General features: G+C 50.4%; 1 protein-coding gene across 1 annotated transcript in view; it reads right to left on the bottom strand.

Moving 5' to 3' along the window:
- Gabbr2 (gamma-aminobutyric acid type B receptor subunit 2) overlaps positions 1-23,854 on the bottom strand; it is a 353,494-nt gene that overhangs the window by 138,723 nt on the left and 190,917 nt on the right. The window contains exons 5-7 of the mRNA XM_085677181.2: positions 19,488-19,553; positions 15,315-15,515; positions 824-1,060 (exon numbers count right to left, since the gene is read on the bottom strand). Coding sequence (XP_085533307.1) covers positions 824-1,060; positions 15,315-15,515; positions 19,488-19,553 — 504 coding nt within the window. The remainder of the gene's footprint in view (positions 1-823; positions 1,061-15,314; positions 15,516-19,487; positions 19,554-23,854) is intronic.

Below are 23,854 nucleotides of genomic sequence, written 5' to 3'. Positions count from 1 at the left end.
ACATGATGACGTAGAAGCTATGCAATGCCCAGGGTTCAGGGATGGCATGGAGCACCTGGGTGAGTGTTCGGGGACTATTGAGTACTACCAGTGTTAATCTTCCAATGTGCATAAGGCATGTATTACCATTTGCATTTCCCCAGAGAAATACCTGAAGCTCAGATCGGGCAATCTTCCCAATCAATATTAGCAGTTGCCACACAAAGAACTTTTATTCTCTTGTACTCCTGGGAACCAAGGGTCCTGGGAATGTTGGGCAAGCATTCAACCCTAGAGCCAAGTCCCCAGGCCTCTTCTTGCTTTCAATTTTGCAATAGTCTCACTGACTTGGTCAGACTGGCCTTGAATTTACTCTGTAAAGCAGGCAGGTCTTGAACTTGAGAACTTCTTACCTCAGCCTCTCAAGTAGCTAGGATTATAGGGCTACACCTCCAGGCCCAACACAAGGACTAATCTTTAACTACTTTGTAAAGAGAAGCATTGGTCCCATTTTGTGAATGGAAAGTCTGTAGCTCAAAGAAAGTCACCCCACTCGTAAGAGAAGACGCAGGATTTGAACCTGAATTTGGCCCACCCCATCCACAGGGTGGTAGAGCACGCCCACCCTTGCAGACACCTATCCTTTCTTCTTGGTGAGTCATGGAGGTTATTTCCCCAGTGAAAGAGCCTACCCACCCCACACCTCCTTCCAATATTCCCAGGGAGTTCCTTCATTTACCCAGAGAAGAAAACACACACCGGCAGGTGCTTAGCAGCCCGTCTTTTGACCTTGCACGACCCCAGAGGGCAGTAGGCAAGCAGCCCATGAGGCTTGGGAACTGACCGTGACCCCGAAGAAGTTGGTTTCGTTCATGGCATTGAGGATGATCCTGCCCAGCGTGTGGTCCGTGTAGTTGAAGTCCTGGATCCGCTGGTGCCTGCTGCTGGCATGCAGGGTCTCCATGGCTCTCTGCAGTGTCTTGGCGATGACCCAGATGCCATCATAGGCGTACCCATGGAACTTGCTGGGCCCCACACCTGAGCGCTTGCTGTTGTACTCTCTTTCATATTGCTGTGGGGTCTGGAAGAGCAACGGGGTGGGGGACATCAAGTTACAGCAGGGACTCTTTGGAATCGACTGTGTGCCCATCACAATGCGAATCTAGGCTCACTGTCTATCCTGCCATTTAATTCTATGGTGATTTCCAAAGGTGGCAGCCATTATTGTCCCCATTTTACAGATGTGGACATTGAGAGTTCCTGAGCAACAGGGCTGATCAAGCCCTGCCTCCCTGGAAGACTAAACCGAGGGTGTAATATACGCTAACCATGGAACCTCCCCCCACTATATTTACAGGGCCTGGGTCTGGAGAACTCCTGGAAGCCCACTTACTAAGCCTCGAAACTGAAGCTATATACAAGTCAGCAAAATAGTCATTGAAATATTTTCAATTTCCCATCCAAATAAAGTCAGGGTTTGAATTCAGCTCTGAAGGCTCCTCAGAGCTTCAGGCCAGACCGTGCATGGGGAAAGCCAGCATCGCTGGGCAGTCCTTCCTCTCCAGCCCCCTCCCTTCCCACTGCCTTCAGCCAGCAGCTCATGGGTTCTCTCTGTCTTTGTCCTCAGCTTCGGGGGCCTCTGAACCACCCATGAGGTGGTCATCTTTAAGAACTGGAGCTGGGCAAGGCTACAGGTTCGCAGGCTCTGGAAGTGGCTCTAAGACTCAGAACTCTGGAAATGGGCAAGGGACTCAGAACACGGTCTAAACGATGTGTCCAACATTTTACCTTTGGTATGATACTGCCATCCATGAAGTTCACAGTCCAGAACCATGTGGTCAGGACACAAAACATATTGCACAACCCCTCAATGTTTTAAGCTTCTGACTGATTCTATGTTGGGCTGCATTCATGACTGTCCTTGGCTGCATGGATATGCTGGGTTGAGATTCTAGAAGCCTTCTAGTTCTGTATTCATAGCCCTGTGGATTCTGAGCCCCCGCAGACTCTGTAAGGCCCACTAGGAGCATAGGCCCTGAAGTAGATCCAAGCGAGGGCAATCTGTGCCTTCTACTTGTCCCTTCAAAGCTCCACAGGGTCTGTGAATAGTTTGACACCAAACCACAGGAGTAGGGGACGCCCTACTCCTCGCTGAATTTAATAAAGAATCCACTGGTGATACTAACATCGTGATTGGCCACAGAGTTCTGAAATTGCTTTTTACTCCAGTGCCCGGGTTTGTCCTTCTGTACGATGTCACCCGGGGAACTCTTGACCTCAGCCTGTCCATGAACCTTTCTCAAATTCCTTCTGACCTCCTCAGTGGGACACGTTATCACAGCCGTCTAGGAAAACCCTCTGAGAGGTCAAATCACACAGAAACTGTGGGTTCCTGGTCAGTTTACACTCAGAATATGCCCTTAGAGATGGTCACCCCCTCCCAGAACAGCCTGAGGGACCGAGAGTTGCAGAGGTTTGTACAAGTGTGTGAGCTTGTGTGGGTCCCCACTCTGTAGCTGTTTGCTGGCCATGAGGTCATTCTTGCTCATTGTAAGATTGCACAACTGTCCCTGGCCAGACGGCAGGGAAGGTGGATCTGCACAAAGGTCAAGGGGTTTTACATGTGTGGAGCCCATCATGCCAAGAAGCAGGGTCTCTGGTAGAGTCAACCAGACAGGTGTCCAGGACTTCAGTCCAGGTACCTCCAGTTGTGGCCCTGCAGGACTCTGATTGTTCAAGTGGAACATGTCCAGCATTGAGTCCATGGTCCTCCCTCTAGTCTCAGGCTCTTCTGGAAGCCCAGGCTGTCCCCACCTGTCACTCATCCCTAGTCACCAATTCTCTATTTGGCTCCCCAGATCTAAGTAGAACTGACTTCAGCTCCTGGGAGACCAGGTCCTTGGCCAGCCTAGCTTCAGCATCCACACCTTATACAGCGAATCACCTTACATTCCGGTGTGTGCTGACTTCTATCCAGGCGTGACTACAAAGTGTCAGCACCTTCCCTGGCCAAGTTCACTCCTCCAGGGAAGCTCTCCAGCATGAGGTGCTCTCTCTCTTCTAGCTTCCCAGGTTTCTATATCACATGGAGGTAGGTTCCCTGTACCCCAGGGTTTTTACACTGGTTGTGCCCATTGGAAAACTCCCCTGACTTGGAAAGCTCCACAGCCATGACATCATGGCCCCGGAACAGCCCTCCTGACTTGGGAGTCTCTATTCTTTCTAGCATCTGTCATTCCTGTGTGGCCTCTGTTTTTGAATGCTAGCACTGGTGCCACAGGGTCAGAACACAGCATGCTTCAGTCACCGAGGGGATCTCAGAATCACATGACACACACATAGGACTCAGCTGCGCTGTCTGCTAAATGCAGGGACATACCTGTGCACATGTCACAGGGCTCAATGCAGGAACACACCTATGTACACAGCACAGGGCTAAAGGCAAGACACGCTTATAAACACACCACAGAGCTAAATGCAGGGACATGCCTACGCACATACCACGGGAATAAATGCAAGGACACATCTCTGTATACACCACAGGGCCAAATGTAGGACGTGCCTGTGCACACACCATGGGAATAAATTCAGGGACGTGCCTATCCACACACCACGGAGAGAAGTATTCCCTGATACTGAAGTGTGCCAGGCCCCTGTGTGTGAAGGCACCCGCTTCCCAGCATCTTCAATAACAGGTGCTTTAATTTAAAAAAAAAATCGTCAGTTTGCCAAGAAAAAGTATTATATTCTCTTAATTTGCATTTTCTTTCTAGTAGAATGAGCTCCTTTCAAATATTGACTAAAAGTTGTTATTACTTCTGAGGTAAATTTCTTCTTTACGCCACATTGCTGCGATGATGGCCGCATCTCTGTCAATGGTAAGTCATCTTGCTTTTTTCCAGTTTCTATTGCTTGGTTCTCTCTCTCTCTCTCTCTCTCTCTCTCTCTCTCTCTCTCTCTCTCTCTGTGTGTGTGTGTGTGAGTGAGTGTGTGAGTATGTGCACGCATGCCTGTACTGCAGGCTTGCTGGCTGAGTATTGATCTTCAGGCACGGAACGGCAGGCATGCTACCCCAGAGATTCGCCCCCCTCACTCCATCCCTCCAGACTCTCAGGCCTTGAGTTTGCAAGCCTCCTACCTCATCCTCCCAAGTAACTGGGGCTACAGGCTTGGACTATAACACACAGATTTTTAAATTTTAAATGTGACTTGGAGCTAAGTGATGGTCGGTGTTAATTTTCAACTTGACAAAATCTAGAATCACCTGGGAGATGGGCCTCTGGGCGTGCTTGTGAGGGTGTGGGCAGCCCTTCCATTTTAGCTGGGGTGGGAGCACTCCCTGGGCTGGCATCCTGGACTGTATCAAATGGAGAGGTGGAGCTGAGCATGCGTTCATCGCTCTCTTCTCCTGACTGCAGTGTGATGGGCAGCTGGTTCCAGCCCCTGCTGCTGTGACGTCTCCACCCGCTGTGATGGACCTGTGACCTGGACCTGGGAGCCGAAGTGCACCCTTTTCCTCTGAATGGCTTTGTCAGGATGTTTTGTCATGGTAACTGAGAGAGAAACTAAGAGTGTCTATTTCTGATTGTTAACTTAGCTCTTGGATAGTTTAAAAGTACGTAAAAGCTACCTAGAAGTGCATTCCTCTATTAGCATTATTACTGTTATTATTTTGTTTCTTTCTTTTTTAAAAAAGATTTATTTAGTATATATACAGTGTTCTGTCTGCATGTATGCCTGCAGGCCAGAAGAGGGCAACAGATTTCATTACAGATGGTTGTGAGCCACTGTGTGGTTGCTGGGAATTGAACTCAGGATCTCTGGAAGAACAATCAGTGCTCTTAACCTCTGAGCCATCCCTCCAGCCCTTCTTTTGTTTCTTGAGGCAGGGTTTCTCTGTATAGCCCTGGCTGTCCTGGAACTTGCAAGCATAAGAGGAATGAGACCCTCTGACTCCCATCGTCTTGGATTTCCCTCCCTACATGTGTTCTCTGAGGCACACAATGGCACCAGAAGGGGGAGTACCCGTGTTGGTCAGCTTTCTGCAACTGTAACATGATATCCGAGTTCATAACCGTCAGGAGGGAAAAGGTTTCTTTTGGTTGAGTTTGGGAGTTTCAGTTGGTGATTGGCAGGCCCCGCTTTTGTTCTGTGGTGAGGCCGCTCATCAGGTAGGGGGTGTGGTCAATGAACCCACTAACCTCAAGAACCAGGGAGCAGAGAGAACTGAGTCCTACAGTTCCTTCCCAAGGCAGGTCTCCAGTGACCTAACGATTTCCCACCAAGCCCCAACTCTCAAAGGTTCTATGATGTCCTGATAGTGCCCTCCTGGAGACCACGCCTTTGACACATGGCCTTTGGGGACATGTGTTTAGACTATGGCGGCATCCACCTAGAATTTAATTTACTCTACCCAATGGTTCAGTCAGATGATATTTTAGACAGTACCCTAGGCTGTCTGGGACCCTCTGAAAGTCAGGGGCTGTTAGGTTCAGACAGACAATGTTCCCCACTTGTTCGTGTACTTTGACACTTGGTCTCCAGATGGCAGCTCTGTTCTGGGAGTCTGTGGAGACTGTGGGAGGTGGGGCTTTTCTGGAGGAAGAGAAAGGCTGTGAGGTGGGCTTTGTGGGTTACAGCTTTGCCCACTTCTAATCTAAGCCTCTCTCTGTGTTTCCTGGTGGGCAGCCAAGATGTGAACAAGCAAGACCACAGGTTCCACCTACCACAGCCGCAAGCCACTCTGGCTGCCATGCCTTCCCCACCATGATGGACTGCATCCCCTCCGGCTGTCAGACAAGGTAGATCTCCCTGCCTTAAGGTGCTTCTTCTCAGGTGTGGAGTCATAACAACGAGACAGTGGCTACTGCAGGACGGTGGACAGGATGGAGGCCCGAGGTGGACAGACCCAGGATGGCCTCCACAGGAGGTCATTGACTGCATATTTTAACTTTCTTGGCATAATGAGTCTCTCTCTCTCTCTCTCTCTCTCTCTCTCTCTCTCTCTGTGTGTGTGTGTGTGTGTGTGTGGTGTTTATGCACGTTTGTCTGTGCACCTGTATGTAAGGACCATAAAAGGATCAACATCATACAGGTTATTTGATTTGGCCTTGGGACCAACACAGACCTCTATGTCTGCTTTTATATCAGTCGCTTACAAATCTCTCTTTTTTTTCTACTTTACTTTTCTACTTTGGTTGTTGTTCTGGGGGATGAGAAACAGGAGCGTGGCCATGGAGACAAAGGATCTGGCTGTCCACCGGGTTTCTGTGAGTAATGGCTTGAGATAGGACTGGGTATAGGCCTTGCTGCTTTTCCTCTTGTATCATATCCTGATCCATTTACCATTCCTCCCAGGTGATTCCGAGCCATCCGGAGGAGAAGCTTTCATGACTGCCAGAGACAAGGTATAGCCGCCCTAAGGCTGGCCTCTGTTGCTAAACTGACAGGGAGTCCTGACAATTGTTCTTCTAGAGGTTATGTTTATCACAGGTGCTAGAAGTTTCTGGAAATAACTTTACATAGGTGGTTCCCCTTAATCACAGGCTGGATTTCACTGTTCTGAGAGGCAGGGTTTAGGACGTGGAATGTATTTTCCCTCTGAAAACGTGTTCTAGAGAGCGGTGGAGCTCCCAGCCTGCAGGGGCTTGCAAAGCTAACTGGTGGTTCAGCGCTGTGCGCTTGTGATCCCAGCACAACCATGCTGGTGCGGTTAATATGGATCATCTGCCTGACAGGATGCAGGCTCACCCATATGGATAAGGGAGTGTCTACATGGGGCGAGCTGAGGTGGGAAGTGAGCGGCACCATGGCGTGGCTGGGGTCCTGGACGGAATAAAAAGGAGGAAGTGAGCTGAGTGCTAGTGTTATCTTGCTCTGCTTCCTGGATGCAGATGTAAACTCCTGTTACCATGACTTCCGGGCTGTGATGGACTGACCCACACGGTGAGCCTCACAAACCTTCCTCTTCTTCCTTCCTTGAGTTGTGTTTTGTCACTTATGGCTTCCTGGGGGAATCAAGTGTTGTGAACAGAAGGGAGGGGACAGGCACACACCCCGGCACACCCTCTTTTCTGCCCTGCTGCCTATCTCCCCTGAGAGAAGTTATGTTCACAGGGTTCCATTGATGTAGCTCCTACACTGGTTCCTGCATTCCAGCGAAGCTGGCCCCTGGGGTGGTTTGTTAAATGTGAATCCCAGGGCTGCCTATGTTTCCATGTCAGCGAGGGAGTCCAGTTAGGTGTGTGCAGTTTTTAAAACCTCAGTTTTAGAACACACACGAACTATGACGGCCCTCCTACAACTGTCACTGGGACCTCTCAATAGAAAGGTCCTGTTATTTTCTGAGTCCCTTCCTAGCTGAGGTGGCATCTGTCTCCCCGTAACTCTTCTTCAGCGAGCTGCACGACCCTGAAGAGTCACTGGAGACACATCTGCTCCTTTTCACACCATGGAGCTCCTCACAGAGCAAAGGACAGGGACACTCCTTCCCCCGGAGGTATTCTCCTGCCAAGCTAATTAGTTTCAGTTTGGACTTTCGTGGCTGTGCTGAAAAACTCCTGTCAGACCGAAGAGCCAACGAAAGAGCACGCAAGGAATTGAGAACGACATCCGATTCAAGCAGAGCTTCCTAAAACAAAGAGCAGCTTCTGTTCAGATACCAGAAAGCAAGCAGGGTTTGGGGTGGTGGTACAGCCCTGGGATCCCAGCATGCAGAAGGCTGAGGCAGGAAAGTCATGAGTTCAAGGTTAGTCTGGGCAGCACAGCCAAGACTATCTCAGAAAAAGAAGAAAGGAAGAAAGGAAGGAAAGAAGGAAGGAAGGAAGAAAGGAGGAAAGAAAGAAAGAAAGAAAGAAAGAAAGAAAGAAAGAAAGAAAGAAAGAAAAGGCAAATGCCAGGCAATGGTGGTGTGTGCCTTTAATCCCAGCGCTCGGGAGGCAGAGGCAGTGAGTTCAAAGCCAGTCTGGTCTACAAAGTGAGTTCCAGGATAGCCAGGACTATTACACAGAGAAACTCTGCCTCAAAAAACAAAAAAACAAAACAATACAAAGAAAGAAAAGAAAAGGCAAGCAATCAGGCTAGCAGGGATGGTAGGGATCATGTTCCATTGAGAGATGCTCTGAGATGGTCACAGACTCCTTGCTGAGGCACTGGCAAGTTTGTCAGCAGGAAGTTGTCCAGCTAAGGCTCGAGCAGGAAGCATTGGGCAAGACCTTTTGGTAATCCCCTATGGAAGCCAGGCTGCATTTCAGGGCTGCCCAGGCAGCAGGATGTGAATCATGAAGCTGACATGACAAGAGATATTTTCATTTGAAATATTTTATAGCTAAGCTGCATGAAGCAAGGGTCCACAAAACAAGGCAAAAAGCACCAGGAGAAGGGATGGAACCTTTATAGAATCTAGGGTCAGTCAACACCTTAGGGTTTCCGATGAGAATGCGGAAGGGCTGACCACTGGGAATAAGAATAAGTTAACACAGACCAGGCCTTGCAAAGTCATAGCCAATATTGAAACCATCTTCACCACAACTGTGTTAAAAAATAAAGTTTTTTTTTCCCACTGAAGAGAAAGATGGCAGTGTCCACATCTACTGCAATCTCTCACAAACTTCCTGTGTCATCAAAGTCCACCAGTTACAAGAAGTATCGTAGAAAAGGAAGAAAGGGTGTTAGAAATAATTCCACAAGAAACCCAAATCCGGAAGTTATGAGATTGGACTTTAATACTAGCAAGGCTGCTGTATTCAAGTAGATAGGTGAGAAAATTAAATAAATAAAAATGTCACCAGGGAGCTGAAATCTACAAAAGAAGAAAAGTAAACAGAAGGAAATGGAAAAAGACAAAAATGCAACCTCCAAAGTTAAAAGACTTGACGGGTGGTGGCAACTGATGTGGGAGAATTGTCTGTATTCTGTCAATCATATTTTAATAAAACGCTGATTGGCCAGGCAGGCAGTATAGGTGGGAAAACCAGACAGGAAGTAGAGGTGATGCAATGAGAACAGGAGAATTCTGGGAAGCAAGGAGGTTCCTCTGCCATTCCTGCACAGACCACCGAAGAGGCAACATGTAAGCTGACAGCTGAAAAAGGTACTGAGCCCGTGTGGCTAACATAGATCAGAATAATGGGTTAAGATAAGTCATAAGAACTAATAAGTAGCCTGACCAAATGGGCCAATCAGTTTATAACCTTATGGAGTCCTGTGTGTGATTTTCTTTGTTGCTTGCCGGCTGTTGGGGTACCAGGAGGGACAGAAATCCCAACAGGCCGGCCCTCATGTTACAGGCAGCAATGGGTTTGACCAGCAGAAAGCACAGATGAGACAACACGGACTAGTGACTTTTCGGGGACCTTGCAAGGAAGAGACAGAAAATAAGAAGCACGAGAAATGCCTGGAATACACTGGAAATGCGTATCATGGCTATAATCATTGTATTGAAAGGTAAGGAAAAGTGAAGGGAAGCATTAAGTGTAGAGACCAACTCATGGAGCCATGAAGTCCCTGAAGTTCCATGGAGTCTAATAAAGAAAATCACACATGAACACATGCACCCATGTACATGCGCACACACACATGAGTGCACATACATACATACATGTATGTGCATATGCACACACCACCTAATCAACAACAACAAAAGTTAAAGATCAAAGTCAAGACAAAATCTCTTTTTGTTTCTTTGTGTAGTCCTATCTGTCATGGACCTAACTCTGTAGATCAGGCTGGCCTCAAACTCACAGAGATCTGCCTGCCTTTGCCTCCAGAGGGATGAGAGTAAAGGTGTGCGCCACCACCGCCTGGCTCCAAAACAAAGTAGCTAGATAGAACAGACACAGCCCTGTTGAAAGACCAATGTGTGGTGGCTGGCTGGTCTAACAGGAATAATGGAATCCAGGAGACAGGGGCATCATAAAGCTGGAGGGAAACAGCAAACGAGCTGGAGGAACCCCTTGCTAAGAACGCACTTGGAATTAAAGGTGAAACAAAGGACACTAACACAGCTAGGAGCAGGGAGACCATGTCTGGGGATGGTAGCTAAGGAAGGATCCGGGAAGAGTCTTCAGGAAGAAAGAGAATGGCCCTACACAAAACAGAAATGCTGCAAGGACTTGTACACAGGAGACAGGAGAGTACCCACGAGTGAAAGCCAACATCTGGCCAAGAAGATCCTAGGGGCTGGAGAGATGGCTCAGTGGTTAAGAGCATTGCCTGCTCTTCCAAAGGTATTGAGTTCAATTCCCGGCAACCACATGGTGGTTCACAACCATCCGTAATGGGGTCTGGTGCCCTCTTCTGGCCTGCAGACATACACGCAGACAGAATATTGTATACATAATAAATAAATATTTAAAAAAAAGAAGATCCTAATGAAGATCAGAGATCTCAGACTCACACCCGATGATACCAGACTGTGTTTTATGACGTTAGTGGTCAAGATGGCATGGCGGTGCCGTAACGACAGACGAGCCACAGCACACCGCGAGCAGCGCAGAGACGGGCCATACTGTGCAGGACTCATGCCCCAAAGTCATGCAGCCTGGGAGGAGGGCAGCAATGGCCCTTTCAATAAACGGTCCCGATCAATTACTTGTCATATGGAAAACAAAACAAATATTGATTTTTATCTTAGACATGCATAAAATCACTTTCATGCACACCCGCTATTTAACATGATGCAGAACTAAACTAAAGGATAAGGCAGAAGGCATAGGGGCCTCCCTGGGTGAGGGAGGGCAAAGCGCTTAGACAAGGCACAGCAGGGAACACCTAATGAGCTGGACGGCGTCAAAATGGAGAATTTCTATCGATCAAAGCCACCAAGAGAGTGGGAGGCAAGTCACAGAGTGGGGAAAGAGAGAAGCCCCACATAGACTTCCCAAAGGCTCCTCAGGTAGAACACAGAGGGGATTTCTCTCTCTGGGCCACCAGTGAGCAAGAAAAAAACAAAAAATCCTAAAAACAAAAAATCAAGTCAATAACAACCAGGCAGGGACTCCAGTAGAAAAGTGGATGAAAGACAATTACAAAATAGGCTCAAAACCAACCAAAATACAGGAGTGGGAGGCAATAAGAGTTTGGTAAGGGCTCTGGCTGTGCAGTCGCAAGGGCCTGAGTCTGATCCCCAGGACCTACATAAAACTCCAGGTGCGGTGATGCCCGTGTGTCATCTTAGCTCTGGGGAGGCAGAGACAGGCAGCTGGTCAGGGAGATTACCCTATTCTGTGAATCCATGTCTCAAAGAAGGTGGGTGACATTCTGGAGTTGTCCCCTTGCCTCCACATGCACCCCCTCACACACACGCGTGCACACACATATAAAAAAGATGAGAAATTTTGTCATGTCCAATTTCATCAGCAGTCAGGGATGTGCAAAGTGAAACTAAAATGGAACGCCACGTCCCACCCACTAGCCTGGTTAAAATTAAAAAGCTGACAGCACCAAGTGCCGACAAACCTGTGCCCGGAGTGGAAGTCCCCCTCACTGCCGGTGGGTGTGTAAGCTAGTGGACCCACTTTAGAAAGCTGCTTGGCAGTGTCTGTGAGAGCCAACAGATGCCCATTCTGTGACTCAGAAGTTCCACCAGACTCCATGCCCAAGATCTGGGTGAACAGACATCCATCACAACAAGGCAGACAGGCAGGAGCAAATCAGAAAAATGAGTGTAAGAGCCCCACCCCGAGACGCACAAAGCAGTTCTCAGAAATGAGAGAAAAATGAAAAATCACAGGATTCCTAGACTGAACAACTATATGACTAACGTGCCCGTTTCCCAGACTTTGATTTGTAGCCAGTACAATCCCAATAACAAGCAGAATAGGCCTGCGTGCAGGGTATGCAAACAGATGATGTGGTCAGACCACACAGAAATTTAAGAGCACTTGCTACAGGTGAGGGACAGCAAAACCACACATCCCCTCAGAGATGCCCGCTGATAAGACTGCCATACCACATGACCCAGAGGTCTGCTCAAGGTAGGATGAGAGGATGCGGCGCATCACATCACAGAATACTATGCGATACTGCACACAGAACACCTTCGGTATCACTCATAAGTGTTACAGGAAAGAGGGAAGGCCCACAAGACTACACATTCAGAGCCAAGGGCAGCCATCTGTAGGGCAGAGTCGGAGAGTGGCTGCAGCTGGTAGCGGTGTTGGCTGGGCAGGACACAAAGATAACTCCTGGTCAGCTTCTGTTCCCTGGTTCGAATTGTCTGGAAAATCTAGAGCCGTCTATAGCAGTCTCACGGCTCCCACCCCAAGATTGTGGCTGTGAGCTCCTCCCCATGAACCTCTGGCCCCAGTGCTCAGTCTGAATGTTAATGAGCATCTTCTGTGTGTTGCCTGCAGACTAAGATATTCCCACTGTGCTATCCCTTATAGTCTCACTAAGCTATGGAGGAAGCATTGTCATCAGTACCACAGGAAAGAGAAGAGGGGCAGTTAAATGACGTACTCTCTGTCCATCATGGCTCACCATGGAACAGCAAGCAAGCTATCTGTGTCTTCCACGGAGATGGCTCAGGTCTGTGTCCTGCAAATGTCACCTGTGGGCTTCCGGGACAGCTTCACGTTGGGATCAGAGGCCTGGCTCCCAACTCTAATCTCAATGTCTAGAATGGAGTTTCCATTTTGTGCTGTGCACCAAGGTGGCTGCCAGAGTGCCAGCGAGCTCCAATACAAGTTCCAACACAGAAGGCAGAATCACTCCCTGGAGGGCTTTCTGGTACTGAGAAGAACACTCATCTCATTGGCTGTGCTAGAACCCTGGCCACAGCTAGCTTGGGAAGCTGGGGAATGCCCATTTTTCAAAGGGTGGCCATCTACCTGCTTAAAGTCAGAGTGCTGTTGCTGGGTACTGGGAGGAGGAGAGATAAGAATGTTGCCATGGACACAGCCCCTGTCCAGCAAGGATTCACATCTAGCCAGTGTGTCTCCATAGACCGCCAAGCTCTTCCTCCTAAGCCTGCCCCCTTTCCCTGCACTGCCTCCCATTAAAGGGGTCATCTAGAAACTGTAGGGGGTGGGGCATCAGCACTGTGAGGCTGATCCTCGGGTCCTCCTGCCTTTCCATGTCCTTCCCTGCCTCCATTTCAGAGCACAGAGTGGCCACAGTGACCCCCCCGAAACCTCCCAGCCCTGCCATCTCTTCCCATCTCTGTGGCAATGAGACATGTCAGTTTTAAAAGGCCCCTGCCTGTGGCTGAGGACTTGCTGCCTCTGTTCCCTTGGTGACTGTCCCTTCAATCCCACTGGGCACAGGGGCCTCTCCCTAGGTGTCCTGGTTGGCTTTTGGCGACTTGATCTAAGCTCAGGCCGTGTGGAAAGAGGGAGCTTCAGTTGAGAAATGCCTCCATCAGATTAACCTGTAGATGAGGCCGTGGTGCATTTTCTTGGTTGATGATTGGTGTGTGTGTGTGTGTGTGTGTTGGGGGCAGGCAGTCTACTGTAGGCGGTGCCACCCCTGGCAAGTGGTCCTTGGTTGTATAAAGGAAGCCAGGGGACAGGGGAAGCAAGCCAGTCAGCAGCACTCTTCAGGGCTTCTGCTTCAGTTCCTGCCTCCAGGCTCCTGCCCTGGGTGACATCATACTTTCAGATGGCCATCAAGAGCCTTCTGGGGCACCAGCCACCCCACTTAGCTTCACAGGGCTCTTGTGGACCATTATGGCTTTCATTGCCTAAGGCTTAGTTTGGTTAATATCCTGTCTGCCTCTGGGATTTTTTTTCCCTTAGTTTTTGAATTTTTCTCAAACTTCACTATTTTTAAATTAAAATGTAGTGTACTCTGGATCCAAGACTCTTAATAACTTGCAAACTTTGACACCCATAAAAATAACATTTACCCAAATGAGAGTTATTTCCGTACATTCCTCAACGTCTTGCTTATTTTTTTCCTGTGCACATTGATTTTGATAGGAAAATATTTCTTCCAGCATTTTCTAGCCAGGTGCCAACATGATCTAAGGAGCTGTTTACAAAATCCGTCCTAATGATTTGCTAGTTTTTTGACAAACCAATAAATCACTGGTGGAAAGGTGGCTCTGATTGGGATTAAATAATGAATAAAAACATTTATCTACACTTGGTTATGAAGCTTCCCTGGGAAATGGACTAGGTCTATAAGAGCCTGCGGTTGAATGAGGAGGAAATTCTTGGAACACAGGGGCCACGGTGGTGCACACCTTTAATCTCAGAACTTGAGAACAGAGGCGGGTGAATGAATCTCTGTGAGTTTAAGAGCCAGCCTGGTCTACACAGTGAATTCCAGGCCAGCCAGGGCTACACAGTAAAACTCTGTCTTAAAAAGAGACAAGCAAAAACAAACAAACAAACAAACAAACAAAAAACCAAGCTCTGAGCTCAGAGGGGTGTGTGAGGCTCACATCACACCGTAGGGAATTTGTCGCGGGTCATAGGTGGGATGGTGGACCTCAAGGTCATCTGGGTTGTGGCCTCTTGCTTTTGATAATTCTTTCTTTCTTTCTTTCTTTCTTTCTCTCTTTCTTTCTTTCTTTCTTTCTTTCTTTCTTTCTTTCTTTCTCTTCCTTCCTTCTTTCTTTTTCCTTCCTTCCTTCCTTATTTTCTTTCTTTCTTTTTTTTTTTTTTTTGAGACAGGATCTTATTAATGCAGCCTAGGCTGGCCTGAAACTCCTATATAGCTGAGATTGGCCTAGCACTCCTGAGGCCAGGATCACAGGTCTGTGACAGGAGGGTCAGCTATGACCATCTCTCTCATTCTGAAAGGGGCAGAAGGAGTTTACATATTGCCAGCCCTATGAGGCACTGAGGCAGGAACATGACCCTCGTGGTGGAGCTTCCATCCCTTGAGCAAAGTCCTGCTTCCAACACCAGGATGCCAGCTGCACTGTGTTGCCCACCATCAAGCTTGCAAGCCCAGGAGGGCAGAGGCTTGTTCAGTGGTGAAGCACAGTTGGCCCGGCCCCAGCTGGCTGGCCTGCAACGTGTCACCTCAAGTGTGTGAGAACAACCTAACCTAGGGAAGCATCAATGAGCTGGTTATCAGGAGAGAGAGAGGAGCCCAGGAAGTGACGCTGGTCATGGTTGGTGTCCCACAAGTTGAAGCTCTACTCCTTAGGTGCAAGCACCCACACTGTCTACCCTGTGTCACGTGCTGCTGACCCGACCCCCTCACCTCACTGGGTCCTCATGTTGTCTGGATAAAGAGTCAGCCACCTATTCCCATTTCCAAGTGTTGCTGCTTAGGGAGGTCAAGTGACTTGCTTGAAGCACACAGTCACTCTGAGACACATTGTCAACGTTTACCAACAGGACAAGCCAGGTTGGCCAGAAGGGGTAAACTTCACCACTGACCTTCCCTGAGATGGTCTTGATTTGTTTGGAGCTCAGGGGCTCGAAGTCCACTCCGATGTAGCCCTCCATGGCGGCCAGGAGGCTCCTGCGCAGGCAGCGGGAGGAGTTGGCCTCCACATGCACCTGATCCCACCACGCCGGTTCGTACCAGCCTGGGATGATCCACTGGTACTTGCTGCCGAACATGCTCTCCTCGAAGGCCTGTGGGAGATGGGCAGAGACTCGGGATCAGCGGGGCTTGGGGTGTCAGGAGAGGGTGGGAGAGCCACGCTTCCTCCTCCCAGAGGGTGGACAGACTTCTGCCGGCCCTCTTTCCCCATCACTCTTAGGACCTCAGGTAGCTGCACATCAGGCAGAATAAAACAGAACAGATTCAAATAAACAGGCCTAAAACCTGGAGAAACTGAGGATTCTGCTTGATGGAGGGAAAGGGAACTGTTGTGGAGAAGCAGATGGAAGGTTCTGGCACTGCACCTCAGAGCAGTGTGCTTCACCATGAACTTCCTGGTGACCCGAGGGCAAAGGGCAGCAGGTTTCCATAAAGCTCTCATCACCCCTGAGGAACAAGAAGCGCGCATTCCTGGTCGTGACTTCCACTGAGGAAGCTATCAGAGCCACGGGTGTGCACCAACACCCTCTCTACAACAGAGTTCTCAAAGCTGCTGGAGGCTGGGAGACTAGAGGGTCCTTCAGCTGCCTCCTTTATGGAGTTCTTTGATGCTTTCGGACTCACAACGCCCCTCTCCTAGACACCATCCTTCTAATGATGAAACAGCTCATTTTTTTCCCTAGCGACTACACTCTAATTGTGCCCCAGCCAGAGTTTCGGGGATGGGCACAGAGAACTCATCTTTCACACGCATTACAAATTCACAGCTGGACAAAAGCAGGCAGCAGCTGGGGCCTCTGATGAACAGGGTTCAGCTTCAGAAACACTGTTTACAGGAGGATAATGCAGGGTTCTGACCGGGAACAAGACTTGGGTGTTTTGTTTTCTTTTTGAGATAGTCTAGCTGTGTAGCCTGGGCTGGTCTTGAACTTATGACCCCAGAGTACAGCAGGGATGACAAATGATACTCTCATTCTGGGAAGGACTAGCCTTAGGAACAGGAGGAAGTCTCCAAATCCTTGGTCACTTCTTCAGGGGCAGGTCCTGTGAGAGTCCAGCCCCTCGTCTGTCACCTGTGGGGGACCCACACACACAGTCTGACCAGGGCCTGGCTAGCCTAGGGGAGTAGGCTGTTATCTCTCTCTGTATAGATGAAGACTGCCCAACTTGAGGTGAGGAATTTCCCTAAACGAAGCTACCGAGAAAAGGATTCTAGGGCCACCTTCTCTTAGAAAAACAAAACCTCTTTCTGGAAGCTTCTTTAATCTTAAAGGCCCTCCTGTCTACAGGAGAGGCATATTACTTAGTAGGCACCAGGAAGAAGGGAGCAGCGTGAGGCCCAGTCCCGACACGCGCGGCTGTGACCAGCACCAGGGCTGTGGACTGCGCAGGGTTCAGGAGGCAGCAGGATCGGGGTAGCTGTGTGAGCAGACCCTCATGGTCCCTCCAGGCTGCTCCCTGAGGGACTTTTCCAGAAGACCGAAGCCTGGTCCGTGGGGAAGGCAGCACAGGTGTTAACGGTCTGAAGCTCTTTCTATCACTTTCTACCAGCTCCCAGCCCCTTGGTCCTCCTGCCTCCTCTGCCATCCTTCCTCCTCAGGGCAGCCAGGGGTCATGAGGTCCTTATCAATGTACAAAAGTCCTGCTCATCTCCGCTCCTTATCGCCTGTCCCCAAAGTCCCTTGCTTTTTTCCTGTGGGGAGCCTTGAGGCACACGTGCAGGGCAGGACCACAGAAGAAGCACCCGTGGACAGGCTCACAGGAAGGGTATGGCCTGGCTCAGTCCACTATCAGGTGGGAGTGGCCATGTGTCCGGCTTCTGTGTTGTTCCCTGAGTGAAGAGTCCCTGTGTGGGATATAGAAGGCTTCTTGGGATTGGGACACTGGTCTGTGTCCTTTGTCAGATGGAGGGTAGGGCTGTGGACCTCCAGGGACCTGCTTCTCTGGGACCTCCAGAGCTAAGTCGGGGTCAGTATACAGTGCTGGATAGTTTATGTCAACTTGACACAAGCTAAAGTGATCTGAGATACAGAACCTTAATTAGGAAAAAGCTTCCATAACATTGGGCTGCAGGCAAGCCTGCAGGGCATTTTCTTAATTAGTGATTGATGGGGGAGGGCCCAGCCCATCATGGGTGGTGCCATCCCTGGGCTGGTGGTCCTGGGTTCTGTAAGAAAGCAGGCTGAGCAAGCCATGAAGAACGAGCCGTAATCAGCCCCGCGCCACAGCATCTGCATCGGTTTCTGCCTCGAGTTTCCAGCCTTGTTTGAGTTCTTGCCCTGAGTTCATTGATGATGAACCGTGCTCAGCAGTGACGGTGCGGCACTGACAGAGCGAGCGGTCTCTCTGCTTCCATGCATTCCCTGAGAGACACAGACTGTGGATGTCCTCGAGCGTAGGGCCCATCCAAGAGTCCAACCCAAAGCTCCAAGAGCCTCCTCCCGTGGGTGAGCATCCAGCCATAGCAGAAAATTCTCACTGTTAGCACGGAGATTTCTCCAGAGCACAGGCAGGACGGGAGGTGGGAGAGGAGGTAGGAGAGAGCCCAGCCTGGGCCTGTGGCCTGCGGCCGAGCTGGAGGACCCAAAGCAGACGCCAGTGCTCCTGGAACCACTTCTCTCTGGCCAGCACAAATGAGGGCTTTGAGTTGGAGCCAGGCCACAAGGCCGCGGTGTGTGTTCACAGCACACAGGAACTGGGCCATTGGCCCGGCTCTTACATTCATCATTTTCTCCCAGAGTCCTTTGATTCCTGTCTGGCTTAGCCTGGACACTAAGGCTTTCAAAGGTCTAGGGAAATTGGTGGGGGTGGGGGTTAAGTCCAGCCTCTTTCCAGAGTCCCTCCATGCAGGAGTTTGCATGATACTCAGGGAATCCATTTCTGGGCTCTCCTGAGGAAGGGAAGGCTTTTCTGAATCTGGAAATAGTGTTGAGTCAGCGCTGGCCTCCTCTGAGCCTCTTCCTCAGGTTTGGACCCTGCAGCATCTCAATGCTCCTCAGGGTCCTGGTGCTCAGACCCCCTGGGACCCCTGCCACAGTCACCTTTCATCATGTCTGCCTTCAGACAGGAGGTCTGCCTTCAGGGGACCTTGGGGCTGGGTCTCAGGTTTCCTGAGAGAGTGTTGCGGCAGTTAATGTCCTCCGTGAGCTAGTGAGATGGGGTGACCACTCTCTCAGAAGTGCGCTGAAGCTGTAGGGGTCCAATGCTAGTGTGTCAGCATGGAGCCTCAGTGGTCACCAGACTCCAGCAACCCCTCTCTTCATTACCTCATCAGCCTCCTCCTGGGATGCCTCAACTTCCTTTCTTCGCTGCCAAGCTGGTGGGCTAGGGTAACCTGTGTGTCCTTGGCTTCTAGACACTTCTCTTCTGTCCCTCCTGGACCTGCTGGGATCCTCTGTCTCCTCATTTAGCCTCACCTTCTAGGTCTATCCTCAACCTCCTCTGCTCTTCCCTACAGGCCTGCTGCTCATACCTCAGGAAGGGCAAGAGAACGGAGAACCGTGGCCCCTTACTAGAGACCACACCAAGGATGACCTTATACAGAAAGGCCAGGGGTAGATAGATGCTGACTCAGGTAACTGGGTTGTCACTTGGTGAACTTCCCTCCTGGCCCGAGGGGAGCAAGGGGAGCGCAGCACAGCCATGGAAACAGGCATGGCTCCTGGGTGCAACCATGTATGTCACGATGTCACGACTGGATTGCACCAGGACTCAGGGCTCCACTCACGAGGTGGCTGAGGACACTAGAGAAGCCCCCTTACCTCACATGGCTACTGAGCAGGGTAAGCTGGACAAGGTATAAAAGCACTCGGTCACTCACTCCTTATATCCATTCTCAGAGTAGACAGTGTGTCCTCTGCCAGTTCTGAACTCTATCTGCAGGGCAGAGAGGGGCCTGAGCCCCTTGGGGTGTCTGGAGTGTCCCGTGCTGACTCGGAAAAGCCCTGCAGCTGCTGCAACACCCCCAGCACCCCTGGGACCATCCCGCTCTGAGCATAGCTTCTGATCCCAGGAGGGATTCCAGGCTGGAGAGGCTTGGTGAACCCAGGTAGAGTCTCACTTACACAACAGAAGACTTTTGCTGCCATGTTCTGGTCAAACTGGCCAAGGATGATCCGCACGTCATTCCCCTGTGGGCAGAAGAGGATGTGAAGGTGAGTAATGGCGTTGCCAGTGCCAGCACCAGGGGACCCTTCGGTGGCCAGCTTTGCAGCCAAGTGCTCTGCCAACAGGGAGGGAGGCCAAGTTCCCCTGTGCTGTGCACCCCCAGAGACTTGCTGTGCCACTCTTGGCTCATCTGTAACCACCCTCTCCGGTTTCACGGGTGACTCTGAGGCAAAGCAGCACACCACAGTCTCCCTGTTTCCTCTACCAAGGAACTGGGCTATCTTGAATCTCCTTTCTCATTTTACCTCCAGGGAAACTGAGGCCAGAGGAAGGTGACAGAGGCAGGATTCAAGTCAGCCACACCCTCCATAATGTCTTGGACTTTTCTAGTCCCTTGACAGTCAGTCCCCGTAGATACCTTCTGAGCTCACAGAGCTCCCCCGTTCATAGTTTTCGGGGAGTTTTGGAATTGTATTAAGACCTCAGTGCCGTCAACAAGCCTCGGGTGGCTTCAGGCGTCTCCCTTTCTCATCTCACCTTTACTTTACTCCTCTGTGATATGAGGATAGTGGTAGCAACTCCCTTGTATGAGTTCTGAGAGGACTCAGAGAAGCATGCTTCAAGAGGTGCTTAACACAGTGCCTGCTGCACAACAGGCACCCAGCGTATGCCAGCTAGCCCTGTGCCCGTAACTCACCCAGGCACCCAGCGTATGCCAGCTAGCCCTGTGCCTGTAACTCCCCCAGGCTGTCTTTACTTTTGCTTGCAAGCTCTACCTTGGAATGCACTGCTTTTCTCAGTGTGACTAACAGATGTGCATTGCAGAGAAGAGCCCACAAGACTCACTCACCTACCAAGCATTTACCCAACACCTGCCAGAGACTCTTGGCCACTTTCTGGACTCGGTGATTCAGCCTGGACCCTGCCATCAGGAGGCCAGCTGGGTACAGGCTGGCACTTGCTCCTGTCCTGTGGCTTCCTGCTTTGCAGGACCCAGCTTTGCAGGGGGCACCACCTCCTTGCCGGCCTCTCCAGACACCCCAGACCCTGTGATGATGGTGGGCAGGAAGCGTGACTTCGAAGATCAGTTTTTAGCATCTTTTAAAACTGGAAAATGCTGACTGAGAGGCCATCTTATTCATCATGTGTGTTAGCAAAATAGAGAAAGCCCTGTGCTAAAACTGGCCTTCGCTCACAAGAAAGAATGGAAAGAATGGGGGGAGGAGGGAGACACAAAACCCCATACTTTAAAGGGTCGTTTGCAGAGGCTGGAAGAAGGTGAGCCTTTGTCTCGGCAGTCTGCAACACTATGAAAAGTTTCAGGCTGTTTCCTGTCTGTGGAAGGACTCCCAGGCACACACCAGCCTCCTCATTATTGGTTGAAATCTTTTTACATTGTTTGTTGCTAACAGTGGCCATCTGTCCATCTATCTGTCTCCACCCATTCATTGTTTATTCGTCCATCTTCCGGGTTTATTGGGCATCTGGATTGCTAACCCCACTTGCTAAACACGGTACAGAGAAACAGCCTATTGGGTTTCGGAGCCAGAGAAACTGGGTTCTGATCCTGGCTCCATGCCTGGGACTTAGTCTGCTAAGCCTGCATCTTGTCATGAAACATGCACTGTCCTCCCTGCCCTGCTTTGTGGTACAGGTAACCCATTACAACACAAAATGCCTTCTGGTCTTCAGGATGCCCCCGCTGGCATCTTGTCCCTTCTGTTTGCCCTCCTCAGATTCAGACCCTGGTATCCCATTCTGCCCTCAGCTTTCGCTGCATCCTGACTGCAGTCATCCAGCCTGTGTCACCAGCATGGACTCATCACTGCTTTCTACAGAACACCTCAATTGGTGTCTCCTGGCTCCTGCAACCCAACATGTCCCAAGCTGAACCCTCATCTTTCTCTAGCAAGCCCCTTCCTCCTCCTGTTTCCCTCCCTGGGAGTGGTACCACAGCTTCCCACTCGCCAAGCTGGAGACTGGAATCATCTTCCACTTGCTGCTCTCCTTCCCCTCCTACGTCCCAGCCCCTCAGCTTGCTGGTTCCACCTGTTCACCAGCTCCAGAGTCAGCCTGTCCCTGCAGCCCTGTGCTCTGGGCTTGGTCACCACTTCTCTTCCTGTAGAGAATAGCTGGACCCCTACCTTCATCCTACCCTGTCCAGTGGCCTCTACAGAAGAGGGAGAATCACAGCAAACTCCAGATCTGACCGAAAAAAATCTGACATGGCTTCCCAAGGTAGATCAGACACCCATCTCAGTCTCTTGATTGAGGCTCTTCGCCAACTGCCTCCTGCGTCACATTTCCCTATTTTTCTCTGGAGTAATAAAGAACTACTTGAAGTTCCACAGATCCACCTGTTTGCCATTCATCCACCCACCCATCTGTCTACCAGTTCACCCATCCATCCATCTACCAATCTACCCATCCATTCATCCACCCACCACTTCATCCATCCATCTGTCCATCCATTCATACACCCACTAAACTATCCACCCACCCACCCATCCATCTATCCACCTATCCACCCATCCATCCATCCATCCATCCATCCATCCACCTACCCATCCATCCATCCATCCATCCATTCATCCACTCACCACCCACCCATCCATCCATCCATCCATCCATTCTCCCTCGCTCTGTCCCCTTTTAGTACAAGCTGTACATCCCGAGTGTCCTGCTCGCTCCCTGTACTCTCCTGCATCACAGCTGCTCAGCCCTCATCTTAGCTCAGGCTCCCTTACTTGTGATGTCACCGACCATCAAACCCAGCAGCCATTCCCCTCCGGGCTGAGGGCATCTGCACTTCCTTCCACCATGACCCAAATTCACTTTTTTTTTTTTTTTTTTTTAAATCTTCTCCTGACCCTCTGGCCCCTGAGTCAGCATAGGGCATGATGTATGGAGCAATAAGCATGCGTGTGGCCTGATGTAGGGAGAGGACGCTGACACAGAACTGGACTCCATGGTGGGCCCTTGGCTGCTCAGCAGCTTGACCTTCTGCAAGTCCAGAAGGCACGATTGTCACGGTACTGACGCCCTGCTAGTCCTAGGGCCTGGTACTGACTGGGTTTACACGTCCATTTCTCAAATGGACTAAAGAAACCATTTCTTCATGGTGACCAACTCACCACCTGCTGACGGATAAACACCCAGCTCTGCCATTCCATTTAGTCCAGTTAGTGTCTCTGTTGCCATGACAACTGTGATGCAAGGACCACTCGGCTATAGGCTCTCAAGCTGTCAGGTTTAGATGGGTCTGAGGAATCACAGATCCCAGAAGCCCCTTCCTAAAGAGGCCAGTGGCTCTCCCCAGCTGTGTAGCACCCAGAGTTGGACTCTCACTCTGGTTCTCAGGACCCTCAGAGGGCCTGGAAGACAGGCACTGTTGGGAACCAGGAAGCCCCTGAGGCAGCAAGCTATTTCTGTCTCCTATGCTTCTGAAGAGCAGGAGGGCTGTTCCCAGGCTAGGAGAGCAGGGAGGAGCCTGGGCCAAGGGAGTGAGAGGAAACCTGGTCCTTAGGGAGATGCTGCCTTGAGAGCAGGTGAAGTGTTGGCTCACGTGTTGGATGGCACCCATCCATCTGGAGTTTAGGTTGCATCTGAGGGGGTGTGGAGAGTGGTGTTCTCTCACCCTGGACTGGCAGAGTAGAGCTATGAACTCTAGAGAACAAGACCATGACTGAGGGCATCGACTGGAAAATCCCGAGCTTTCATGACCCGATGCTTCTGGGGCCTCCTGGAGTGAAGGTGGATATGGATATGTGGGGACACATGACAGTTTCCACGATCCATGGTTCCAGGTCAAATGCTTACATAGAGAACTGCATTCACACCCTAGGAGACCACTGTTCCGGGAAGGGCATTTTGAATGAAGCAGCCATGAATGCAGGTTGGAAGAGAGGAGCACTGCCCGGGTCCTCTCAGCTCCTCACCTGTCTCAGGCTCCCAACTCCCAGAATCCTCATAAACACACAGGACACGCCCTAGCCCAGGATACACGGCCTTTCTGCTTTCTTGGTCCTCTGTTATCCACTGTCCAGACTGCCTTGTTCCCAGGATCCTTAAGGGACCTAAAAATCACACACTTCTGAATGACCACCCAATCCATTGACTGATTTTAACTCCGGTTTGTGAGGGTCCTAACACAGCAAGAGCCCTCAAGCTCCATCTGGCTGGCAAGTGGCACCTCAATGGTGAGAGAGACACCATTGCCATGGCCACTTTGAGCGACTAAGGCTCAAAGGATTCAGCAGTGGATGCTGGGGTCACCCTGGACCCTAAGCTGCAATGAGCATGGACATCCACAGTTCCCCACTTT

Source organism: Myodes glareolus, chromosome 16 (assembly GCF_982192425.1).
Source record: "Myodes glareolus chromosome 16, mMyoGla1.1, whole genome shotgun sequence".
Classification (NCBI taxonomy): domain Eukaryota; kingdom Metazoa; phylum Chordata; class Mammalia; order Rodentia; family Cricetidae; genus Myodes; species Myodes glareolus.
This window is presented reverse-complemented; position numbering and strand designations above follow the sequence as displayed.